This window comes from Hypoxylon fragiforme, assembly GCF_022984875.1.
Source record: "Hypoxylon fragiforme strain CBS 206.31 chromosome Unknown GGS25scaffold_5, whole genome shotgun sequence".
Lineage (NCBI taxonomy): Eukaryota > Fungi > Ascomycota > Sordariomycetes > Xylariales > Hypoxylaceae > Hypoxylon > Hypoxylon fragiforme.
The window spans coordinates 3123921-3136075 of NW_026054760.1; the positions used below are offsets into that span (position 1 = coordinate 3123921).

The 12155-nt window shown below is 47.3% G+C and overlaps 3 protein-coding genes across 3 annotated transcripts; 1 reads left to right on the forward strand and 2 right to left on the reverse strand.

Annotated features, from left to right (window-relative positions):
- The first annotated feature begins 1196 nt into the window (after window positions 1-1196).
- GGS25DRAFT_296363 (DnaJ-domain-containing protein) lies at window positions 1197-3727 on the forward strand. Its single transcript, XM_049257611.1, has one exon. It carries the CDS (start codon window positions 1654-1656, stop codon window positions 3484-3486), a length of 1833 nt encoding a protein of 610 aa, XP_049117075.1. The 5' UTR covers window positions 1197-1653; the 3' UTR covers window positions 3487-3727.
- A 1041-nt stretch (window positions 3728-4768) lies between these two features.
- Window positions 4769-5061, reverse strand: GGS25DRAFT_522110 (uncharacterized protein; the record flags this gene model as incomplete). Its single annotated transcript, XM_049264164.1, has 2 exons — window positions 4769-4778; window positions 4856-5061. The coding sequence occupies 2 exons, from the start codon at window positions 5059-5061 to the stop codon at window positions 4769-4771; spliced, it is 216 nt and encodes a 71-aa protein (XP_049117076.1).
- Window positions 5062-9552: 4491 nt separating this feature from the next.
- On the reverse strand, window positions 9553-11350 carry GGS25DRAFT_514480 (MBOAT-domain-containing protein; the record flags this gene model as incomplete). Its single annotated transcript, XM_049262996.1, has 3 exons — window positions 9553-9579; window positions 9635-11096; window positions 11169-11350. The coding sequence occupies 3 exons, from the start codon at window positions 11348-11350 to the stop codon at window positions 9553-9555; spliced, it is 1671 nt and encodes a 556-aa protein (XP_049117077.1).
- Window positions 11351-12155: the final 805 nt, after the last annotated feature.

A 12155-nucleotide genomic window follows, 5' to 3' on the forward strand; every position in this document is an offset into this window, starting at 1 on the left:
CGTACCGCATCGACAGATTCAACACCCTAAAAGAATCCAAAACCCCACTCGCTTATAGCGCACTAGTACCTACTAAGCATTGGCGCAAGCACTTGAGTTTTGACGACGGCCTTAGAGCGTGGAGGTACCTGTTATCCCCCCCCCCCTTTAGAAACGGTGCCCCCTAAGGCCTGGCGCGCCAACAGTAAAACGCTAAAAAGAAAACCGGCCGGCCGCTTGTCAAAAAAGGACAGGAGACGATCCCTTTCCCGGAGGCAAATTCCCCCCAAAAACCCGTCCTTCTATTCGACCTATGGTAGTAGCTGGCTATTAAGTGGTAACTACTAACTACCAATCGCCTACTGTCAATCGTCAAATCCCCCTGTCGATTTTGGACCAAAGAGGGACCAGAAGTGGCTAAAGTGGCAGGAAAGACACAAAAACAGCCCTAGAGGTGGCTAACTTTCCTTTTTTTATCACATCAAGTACCCAAGTACAGGCCTATCCTGGCATCTGCACTGATCTAGGTACTAGGTACTAAGTACACTTTTATGTATGTACCTTGTACTATGCAAGTTGTACATATAGTACTTGTAACTAAGTACTAGGTACTGAAGTACACACTCCTTCCACCCCCATCTATCCGTTACTATTCTAAAAAGAGTGCGAACAACCGTCAACCGTCAACCGTCAAAACCGTCAAGCCTCAAAAAAAAAACAGCTCGTCACTTTTTTTGTATACTCACTCCTACCCTCACCACTCATCCTCATTGCTACTACCTACATACATTACTCCTGTCCTTCTCTCTCTCTCTCTTCTCACCCCCTGGTCTCACTCTATCTAGTCTTCATCTCTCTCTCTCTCTATACATTATACCCATTATACATTACCTACATATGTATGCTCTGACATAGTATCTTCTATCTTTTATCTATTTCATATCATCATCATCTTTCCCACCCTTACACTTTAACCCCCCCATTCCCTTCCCCTTCCCATTTCTTCTCCTCTCCAATTCCCATCCTCCCCCCATTCCGTGACCTCATCAAGCCACTTCTATAACAGCCCAACATCAACAAACATCATAGCTCGTCTCCCAATCTTTCGATTCGTTTAGCACGAGTAAGAGATTGCATATGTCATATGGATTAATCTCTCACCCAGCTTGATCGTGTTACGGCCAGTTCTTAATTGAATTCGGTCTTCCTTCATTTCCAATTTAAGCCAAGGCAGTGCATATTTACACTCTGGACCCGGCTCCGTGTATTATTTTTATCATTTATTATTCTTATTTTCATACATACCTAGGTACCATACCAACAACATTGACATTGAACCTACACACTTGAATCTTCTACTACAATTTACATCATTTATTCAACTCATCCATCTTTATCTTACCTACCCGCTGTGTCACGCGCATATCGTATCAAACGGGGATTCTTCCGATCGATCCACCCTTCACCGCAGGCTTGCCAGTCTTGTCTCATGGTCTTCATGCAATAAGTCTCCACTCGTTCTCGTCACCGTCTTTTCTGGTCGTCCCAGCGACTACTAGGTACCTACCAACCCAAACAACAGACCCCACAGGAAGCGTACTTCTAAAGAGCTGTTGCGACACGCTCTTTTTCTTCAATTCATTCTTCATCCACGACATTAATCTTGGAAACATCATGTCACCGCTCCCCCCTGACCCTTACAAGGCCCTTGGTGTGTCTAAAGATGCCCAGTTGTCAGAGATTCGATCAGCTCACCGGAAGCTTGTGCTGAAATGCCACCCCGATAAGATCCAAGACGCACAACTGAAGGAGGAGAAGCAAAAGGAGTTCCAACAAGTCCAACAGGCTTACGAGTTGCTGAGCAACGAGACCGAGAGGAATAAATACGATGATCAGGTCAAACTTGAAGAACTGAAGCGGGAAAGTCGCATGGCATCTGCTTCGACTTCGTCTCCCCGCCCTACGAGACATGAGAAGAAATACTACTCCAACGTGGATATTCGCGATGCTGAGCCACGACCGTCAACCTTTGCCACCTCGCCTGGTTCTCACAATGTTTACAGCCACACGCCTCCGTCGCGTTCCTGGGACGAGGACATCTACGCCAAGAGGTTCGACGAAAAGCCTCGCTATGCGAGAAAGACTCAGAGCTATGAGTATGAGAGAGAGAAGCCGTCTAGGAAGGAAGAGGAGCGTCGGAGACGAAAAGAAGACGAGGAATGGAACCGTGAGAGAGAGAAGGCGAGAAATAAGGAGGAGAAGATTAGAGAGGCAGTGAAGGATCGCGAGCGCGAGCGCGAAAAGGAGGCCATGCGGGAGAAGGAGAGAGAATCAGCCAAGAAAGAGAAGGACAGGCGCAAAGACGACCGAAAGGACGAGAAGAAGAGAAGTGATAAGGAGCGTCGCAAGGATACAGACGATAAGCACCGTCGTCACAACAAGACTCCCTATGTAGAGGGTTACCCCGAGGAAGAAGCCATCTACACTTCTTCGTCATCCAAGACCGAAAAGAAGTCGAGCAGCAGCCGGAAGTTTGAGGATGCGCCACCAGTAGCAGCAGCAGCGCCGCCGCCCCCCCGGGAAACTAGTCGACCTCCGGCTACGGACCGCGAAAGGAAAAATTCAGAGACTTTGGAGTCTGCAATTCGCTACTTAAGCAGATCAGGTGGAAACCCGCCAGCTCTAGGCCGAGCGCAGACGTACCATGCAGAGTTTAACGTCCGACACATTACTCCTATTGCCGTTCCGACGCCACCGCCGGCCGCGAATGCGGTTTTCACCCCTCCTCCTGTAGCGGAAGAGAGGGAACATGCAATGGATGATGATGCGGGAAAGAGATCTTCAGGGAGACCTCGACGTCCGTCACATGACACTCCCCGGTCTTCAAAAGAGAAGACCGCGCACAAGAAGACTAGCGCGTCTCGGGAGCCGCTCATTGTAGAGGCCACATCTCCGACCCCTTCTCGAGTCATTCCCACCTTCCACAAGTCTCATTCGATTCCCATTCCCATACAATCGGATCACCATCGAGTACCTCCTCTCAGCCGGGCGAATACGGACGGGTTTTCTCGCCCAATCTCCGGTCTTGCGCGTTCGTCTACGTGGATGCCAGAGACCGAGCATGTACGGGAACGGAGCCGTTCTCGCCATGCTCGTGTATATTCAGACGAGTCATCGGAAGACGAACGTCGCCATCGTCGAGGGCACCGAACGCAATCCCCCGAACCTACGATACAAGCCAAGCGATACACAGTAGATTCCAACAGGAGAACTGTCCCAATCCAAGAGTCATATTTCCCAGAGGATATGCCAAGGAGCTCCAAGAAATCATACCCAGCCCCTAATAGCTCTGTCCGCCGATCAGAACCCCGAGCGGCATACTATGACGATTACGAAGAAGCACCGCGTGCGTTCTTCCCGGATGTGAAGTATTCGCAACAATTCGATGTGAGTGAGGTTAAATACGCAGACGTATTGCACTCGTCTCTCCGGGAGGAGGTCTTCTAATTGTTCCGTGAAGTCCCGCTCCGCGCTGAAGCCTGAGTAATATCATCGACTTCGAATTCGCCTGGGATACATGGCGTATCATTGTTCTGCCGGATAGCATTTAGCATATCGCATTACACCATGCTCGCATCCGTGTATTTTTCAAGCGCTTTTCATCAGCTTTTTGTTTCATCTTCTTTTTTTTGGGGAGGGGGGCTCGAACCCGGCGTTTAAGGGGAGACCAACCTGAGTAAAGAATTCTACGAAATACAGTAACGACCTGATGTCTTTCCAAAGGGGTTTCATAGGGCAGGACGTGGACGAGCCAATCAGGATACGTTTTTTCTCCAGGACCTGAAGATTTTGAGACGTGTGGGAGCATAACACCTTCACAATCCGAATTGGGTTTTCAGTCAGATGATTCCATGAATGGGATAACTATTGCCTCGAGGTTCAAAGTTGCGAGTAGCACCCCATATCGGACTCAGTCGAACAGCCAATCACGAAGCTCACGGGCTCCTCCCACATATCCTCCCTCGACAAATATTGTGCCGTCTGCACCGCCCTCGAGACCTCATGATTTTTATGAGAGATGTTTATCGTTGTTCAGATTTTGGCTTGTATTTCCCTGTCATCTGGCTGTTTTATTTTTCCATTTACACCTTATATATACATACACATAACTTGCATATTGAGGAGCGAGGAACCAGGAACCAGGCTGGTTTGGGGAGTGGGTTTTTTTTTAATCTTTTCTTCTTTGCAAGAGAGGAGGCATGCAATCAACGAATACTCTTGTTTTTTTTTCACGTTCTCGACCGTTCGTTCATTTACGAGGCGTTACGTACTCCGAAGGATAGGCGGAGCATTCGCGACCAGCTGGTGGGTGGGTAGGAAATAGTATTAGTCTTCGGTATGCTACGCTCGATCGAGGCTACGCGAATTTTTAACGTATGCAACGTACGAAACGAAATATACATATTAGCATGATATCTTGTTCTTTTGATTGCATTGTGTGACGCTGTGAAGCTATGGATCTGGTTCTCGTGATTTGTAAGAGGTAGGTATGTAAGTACTTGGGGTGCGTCTTATTAGATAGAGTACTATTAGAGCATTTCAAAGTTAACCATGCCATCTACTTTGGGTAGGGAACTTCCTTGGGTTAGGTATATTGGGTATACAATCAACCGATATCAAGGGTACATACCTAGTATGTAAAGCTAACCCTTTTGGTTCATAACAAACTGTGTTTATTCTACCTACCTATTGTAGTTAAAAGAAGAAATTATGACATCGATCACTTATATCAGAAACGCCTGTTGGACTTGGGTATCAAGTTTTATACATAAAAAGGGGGGGGGGGGGACACTAAACACAGTGTCCCTCATCACACCTCCTGTCCCCGCAGGTCCCGATCCGCGTCCACCCTTGCCCGTCCTTGTTGCAGTACTGCGAGACGTTACCGTCGCAGCCCAGGGCGCTCGGCACGCAAGGGACGTAGGAGTCTGGGTGTTGCTGCTGCGGCTGCGGCTGCGGCTGCGGAAGCGCTGTTGTGAGGGCTGCGAGGGCGGTGGTGAGGAGGAGGGGGAGGGGAAGCATTTTTGAAGAGGGGGGGTTGTTATGGTTGGAGTGAGGAGATAGGTAGGTAGGTAGATAGATCTCGGTGGTGGTTGTTTGGATGCTAGATGAAGCAGATAGATAGACAGACAGACAAACAGACGACGCCGCATGATACCTTTATACACTTCCCAGTTCACTGGGTTAGCAGACTTTAACTCTGATGCCCAGTACGGCAGGCTCCGCGACTCGACTAGTCGAGGATAGGAAATTATACGGGCGGCTGGTGAAGCTTAGTAGTACCTAGCTTAAGGGGGGGTTAGGCGAGGCGAGGCTATACAAGATCCACTTCAAGATGACCTAGGTATGTATGTATGTGCCGGCTCCTGCTCACCAAGAGCTACATATCTCACATAATACGTATTACATAGGTACGAGTAATTGTCTATCCGGTATAGTTAGGTGCTCTTGGCTGCTAATGAATGGTATACTGGGTATGAACACTTGAAATTGGACAGGTACCTACCTAGTAGCCTAGGTCTAAGAGCTCCTTCCTTAACCAACAACTTTCCGCTGCCTAGAACGGAGATAGGTAGGTAGTTTGGCAGAAAGCGCCCAGAAATAGTCACGATAAACCACGGCACAAATTCAGCCGGTCAGTGATATCTTGTTACGAAGCGTTCGTCATATACGAGATGATAAGGCTTGGGGCATGGTGTCTAAGCTTATGGTCTGCCGTACCGGTCGTCGAACCAGACCGACCGACCGACCACGGGCACTGCCACATAGATTGGGGGCTGACAACGCAACTCGTCCGGCGGAACAGGCACAAGGATCGAAGTCGGAGGAAACCCGGCTAATTACCTACCTACCTACCTACTAACGATGATGTGTTGGTGATGCTTGGGTGGTAATGGGTTAGAAGGCTTAGACCGCCAATACACCAACCTATGTAGGTAGCTACGATTCTAAAGATTATCTTGGCATTGCAGGTAGGGCTGTTGCAGGTGACTAAGCCCCCTATTTTCTATTACCTATAGCTTACCTACCTAGTTGACGAATTAGATGAATTTTATACAAAGATTTCTAAGTGGTGTTATTTGATAGTTCCTCTGGATCATGTTGTTGTGTATCAGCGGTTCATACCTAGGTACGTATTTATGCAGTGGCAAGTAGTCGAGTCGTGAGCTCCTTGTCACGTACAACAAAATCATGGCTACAACCTCCTTTACCTAGTCGGCCCCGTGACAAACAAGCGTTTTCCACCGTTTTATTCTGAAAGTGGTTTTCCCAGTTTGCATTCACGGACCACCAGGTACATGCAGTGGTCAGGGGTAGCCATATTGAAGCCTATATACCTGTTGATATACTCTGGGGCTCGCTGGTTTGCCTCCCTGTTCTCGCCGTATACGACCAATCACCAAGTGGCAATGACATAGAGACGGCCCCAGCCAGGTGAATCGCAGAAGCTTCTCGATGCCGTCTGCCATTGGATCCATATTGGTTACCGCCATTTCGCCTAGAAATCATATTTCCAAGGTTCTGGCTGTATAATCTATGAGTAATATGCGTACTCTCTCCCTTGTATCGTTATAGAGACGTAAGGCCTGCATCGCGAACCCCAATGACATTCCAGGATCGAAGCCCTGTGAAAGACCAGCTGATCAGAATTGTGCTGTGCTTTCGATCTTTCGAGAATGGCTTCTTCGTCATAAGCTAAGCTTTGACCTTTCTGCGTTTGCAATGTCATTTGCTCGTTACCTCGTCGCCTGAGACCCAATGCCCACCAATGGCCCATACCCTCCTTACGTCACTCGGCTACACAGTCTTTTGTGATTCGAGAGATATGATTTCGACAATGCGTCATGGATAGAGCGTTGCTTGGACAGGAAAACAAGCAAAAATGGAAAAAAATAAAGATGAAAGTAGGTCGGTAGGGAATTGGTGACGGCGATGACGACAGACAACCACCAGAGCTTCCATGCACAACTCACCGCTTCCGTGTCGGGGCGAATTCTTTTTTTGCCCACGGATAGGTGTCGCTCCCGCTCTCCCCGGTCCGGAACTTTGCACGGGCTTTTCACGAACGGACAAGTTGCGCTACCTACCGGTGGGCAGGTCGGTTGCACGAGAAAGTTATCAAGGGGAGTCATCTGCACTGAGGGACCGGATCTCCGATAGGCCAGGCGGGCGGTCATACGTTTCGCGGCGTGGAAAGGTTCGTGGTCGTTGAAGCGCGGGCGCGGGTCGAGATTTTCCCATTCGCAGACGGGGGAATATCACGGCCCTATATATAGGGTAGGGAGGAGATATGTGGCATGTGATCTTGCCACATGATTGAGGAACCAACGTAGGGGTAATTACGTGGACGCTCTTCGGTTGGCCAATTTGCCAGGGTATGATGTAAGAGAGGATCGACCTGATAGGGCACCGGCGTGCGGAACCAGCTTGCAGATTAGAGCACCCGGGGTGTTGGAGTTACCCCTTTTCTAGACCTGTTCGGTGGGGGATGTGAATGTATAATATCGCCTCAAACTGATACTTGAGAGGTACTGCATGGTGTTGCTAAGATACTTTCTCTTTTTGTAGGAATACGAAATTGCTGTGAGTTTCCATGCACCTGGTACTTTACCCTCTGACTTCAGGCTTTGCTTGGAGGGTTGGTTGGTTCGACGGAAGATAGAGAATGATATAGATGCTATTTATACATACTTAAGTTACATAGCGAGATGCACTTTTGTTAGACATCTAGTTAAAGCGGTTTAAGTGGTCAAGGCTATACATATATTTTTAGCTAGCTGCTAAGAAGTATACTTGGACTTACCTTCATCACCCCCAATGACGTGCAGAGCTTATGTGGGATGACAGCCCTTAGTAGATATCAATAATATATGCCTATTCATGCTCTATATATACAATCTTAGTAAAGCCAATGACATTATTTGACAACGGCTTCAGCTTTCTCCAACGCTGAGACAAGGTGAAACTACCGACGAATTATGATATGAATTTGAACGACCATCCATCTCTAGGTAATCCTCACCTGAGCTCATCTTATCTTTAAATAATGGCATCTATAGTCTCTGATGCTGAGTAAAGTACCTCATGTTGCTGAGGATACCTACACTTGATATGCTTCGAAGTAATTGGGTGATTGACGGTGTGATAACATGAAAATAGGGGTAAGAGGTGGAAAATCGCATCAGCTTGCTACCCCTGTACCGTAGGCACCTGACTATAGATAGACGTCTTATTCCCTTCACACATACCGTAGTGGGGACCCCCTATCCGTTAAAATTATTTTAAAGTCGATGGAATAAATACCTACATGCATCCCAATGATTTTATTATGGACAGGACATTCTTTTATGAAGAATCATTCCTTCATAGAAAGATTCTAACGGATAGGTGGTTCCCGCTACGGTAGTTTGAAGACTGAAGATAGGTAGTTATCGTGACTTTGAATAGCAGTGCGGGATGCCATTCAAGGAGACGGTCTATCTATTGCCTCGGCAATACAGCTCCAGGTTGGTGTTGCGGTCGTCTTTTACCAAGTTAAGATGCCACCTAGACAGGAAGTTTAGGCATCTCTCAAGACCCAGTCCCTACGATCCTCTAATGTCTACATGGAAGCCTGCCTTGTAAAGGCATTGATGTTTATGAATGATACCTGAGTACCTGTCTAACATATATATGACATAGGTACCTAGTACTCAACTTCTCATTCCACTCTTTGAATTTGGCTCATATACTTATCTCATGTAGAGAACCATCATAAACGTCTTAAGCCTGTCATCCTGAAATAGGTCGAGGAGGAATATTTTCTAGGTGCCATCAAGACTCGAAGCCCGATAAGATCCCACGGCGTCGACGTCAGCGTACGGCACGGCAGTCCTCCCTACTAGGTACTCACCTGCCAGTTCCCCATTAATAAGCGAGTAGGACGAACACTCAGCGCTGTGGGAGTGAGGATCTTGGGGTAAAGGATTCGATGAGGCGTAGTAGATACGAACGTGAGATCCCCCCTATTCCGAGCGATAATTCATAGCCCCCATATGACAATAGCAAGGCTGACAATAGCTTGAGTAGTATACATATAGCGAGATGATATCTCCTTTTTCATGTATACGTAGGTGGGAATTTGCTTCACAGTACTCGGAATACTTTCTTCATAGGCAGCTTTTGTGTTAACATGTGGAATTTGCGAGTATGCAATCAGTCTACTTCATCCTGTCTACTGCTGATGAAGGGTTTGTTGGAGGGGTATATCGCCAATGCAAAAATACAAATATAGTACAAGGGCTGATTTTTGAATGTCAATAACGGACAGACGGTGATATAATGCGAAAGGGATGGGAACGAGGTATGTAAGTGCCCAAATCCGTCCCGTGTAACTAGTACCTAGTTTTCTTTTTATTTATTTCAACCACGCACACCCCTATTTTCCAGTCCCGGGATATATTCATCTTTTCTTAATACCCCAATCACTTACGATGTGCTTTCCTACTTACTCTTAAAACACGCAAGCTTAGATCAAACTAGGACGTAAAGCGAGCATATCTACGAATGTCAGTCTCTTTAAGCGTCTCGTTATATTGCAGATGTGAAAACTTACCAGGCTCAACCCCATAATCATGCTGGCCCAGAAGAGCACGTTGTTCGCGGTCTTATGGGCACGCACCCACTTGGTGCGCTGCAGCATGACAATAGGCAACTGTAGCATCTGGCAGACGAAGCCGTAACCACGAATCTTCTTGGTAATACAGGCCATGACAATCTCGTGACCGATGGCCGAGATGAGGAAAGTGATGACGGTAGCATTATTGCGACCGATAGTAGGTCTGGTGGTGGCATACACGTGTCGGCGTAGAAATGAGTACACAGGTATGTTCCACTCGCGACTGAATTCCATCCAGTCTGTGCTATTCCACCAATCACTATAAAAGTGGCGATCCCCAAACTGCGTGATCTCGCCAAAGGCACCCAGCACATACTCAAAGATGACGAGGAACACAAGGAGGAAGGTCAGCATAAAGGGGAACAAGAGCCATGAGATAGTCTCGAAGAGGATGAGTAGAGTCTCGAACACAGACGCGGTGTTGTCGAGGCGCACGGTCGATTCCTGCAGGACGGGTAGGATGAACTCTTCCGAGATGACGGTTAGCAAAAATATACAACCGAAGGTTGCAACAACCTTGGCAATGAGCGACGTCCAGTTAATAGTCTGGTTACGCGGATACTCAAGTTCGTAGCACAACGTCGGGCAGAGAAGATAGTCAATGTAATTCGGCCAGGACAGGTTCCGCGGGTAGGTAATATTGCCGATGGGACTTGTCAACTCTCGGGCTAGATCGTCACGCAGCTGTAGGAGACCTTCGTCATCGCTATCGCTTTCGACTTCCGCCTCTTTATGCGCGAGTTCACCCATTGGGTTCTCAACTGAAGGATATACGTATGCTGGATCTTTGGAGGCGCCATGAGGCTCATCCAGAGCGCGCAATCGCTTCTCTGTTTCTGATAGATGACCATTATAGAAAGCGTAAGAATGCATCTTCATCAGGAGGACCATGGTATGTAGCAAAAGAAAGACCTGAGCTGTCCATGTCCAATTCAAAACAAAGGGTACGGCGACCCAGAAGGCAAACCACACAACCTGATAAATGCTCTGTATAGCTATGCCGCCCTTCTTCCAGGTAAGCGACCCTTGGCTTTTTCTGAATATCTTATGTAACGGTAAGCTGATGGCGGTGCTAGCAACCATCAAGACATCAGCTATAGCAAGATGCCATAGCTTAATCGTGAAGAGGGTCCAAATCTGAACCCGCAATGGGTATCCGGTATCTTTGTAATTACGTAACATGGAGGTGATGCCCATGATGGCGAGACCGATCCAGAAGAGGTTGAAGAAGCCATGGAAATCGCGGTAGTCGGATTGGGGGTCGAAGTGGGAGACTCGGGAGGTAAACTCGACAGTGGGAAAGAGACGTCGTCGTTGCTCGGCGCGAACTTGCTTTCGTGCACTAGACAAAGCTTTGGTTGAAGCGGGAGCATTTTCCGGGATAGGGGTTGAGCGGCCACTGATATCGCAGATGAGTTAGCTTGCTGTGCTCTCTTGTCTTCTTGAATTTGAACCCATGGATAGGATATACCTTGTCAAGCCCGATATGGTGCCCTCCTGAGGCGTCTCAAGGAGTCCATTGACGGATGTAATGGAAGTACTACTGTGCTCCCGAACTAATTCGTTGACTTGGGAATGCTGAGGTTTACGCGGCCTAGGGCGTAAGATATGATCATGGCCTCCATCTGGCTGGAAATCGGCGGAGGAGGACATGCTGTGTTGCTGCCCGTCTATTGTGAAAGCCAATGGTGAGAAGCTCAATATCTCGGAGTCTCGGAAACAAAGGGGGGTTTCAATAAAGAAGATAACAGGCCGGCGCAAGGTCTCCAATGATAAGAAATCAGGGGAAATGGGTTGCTTCGGTTTAACGAGTCAAGATAGCCCAGCTAATGGAGTATCATGTGAGGTACGTATAGAACTAACAGGAGGTATGTAGGTATATTATGCTTCGTCAACGAAGAGAATATCGAAGGGAAAAATAAATTATAACAAACACGGATACAAACACAAACAGGAGTTCTGATGGCTCATATGTGAATAAAATACAATAGTGATGTCGCGTAATGCGGCGTCATAAAACGAATATGAAGCGATTTTCGCAAATGACAAGAGAGATATAAGATTTGAGAATGAATGAAGGAAGAACACGCAATAGTAAAAAAAAAGAAAAAAGGAAGAGACAAAATAAGATGATTACGATGATGATGATGATGATGATGGATACCAGCTAGAAACTTCCTTAGCAATATTGGCATAGTATTGTAGGTACCTACAATATCATACAATACAATCATTACAATGCCTGTAAGCTTATCTCAATAGCGGGGCTCAAGTACCTACCTTTAGCGCGTCTTTTTAAATATCCATGGATCCATGTGGATCATCAATGTTCGATGTTTGCCTCAGGGGAGAAGCTCTGCCACCCCACAGCCATTTTCTAGGCCATCCAGTTTTATGAGTACGTCATGGCGCACACGCACGTGCCACGGCCCAGGAGCCTAACAGGTTACAGGTACAA

Excerpts from the sequence above, each read along its gene's own strand:
- GGS25DRAFT_296363 (XM_049257611.1), top strand. The coding sequence starts at position 1,654 with ATGTCACCGCTCCCCCCTGACCCTTACAAGGCCCTTGGTGTGTCTAAA.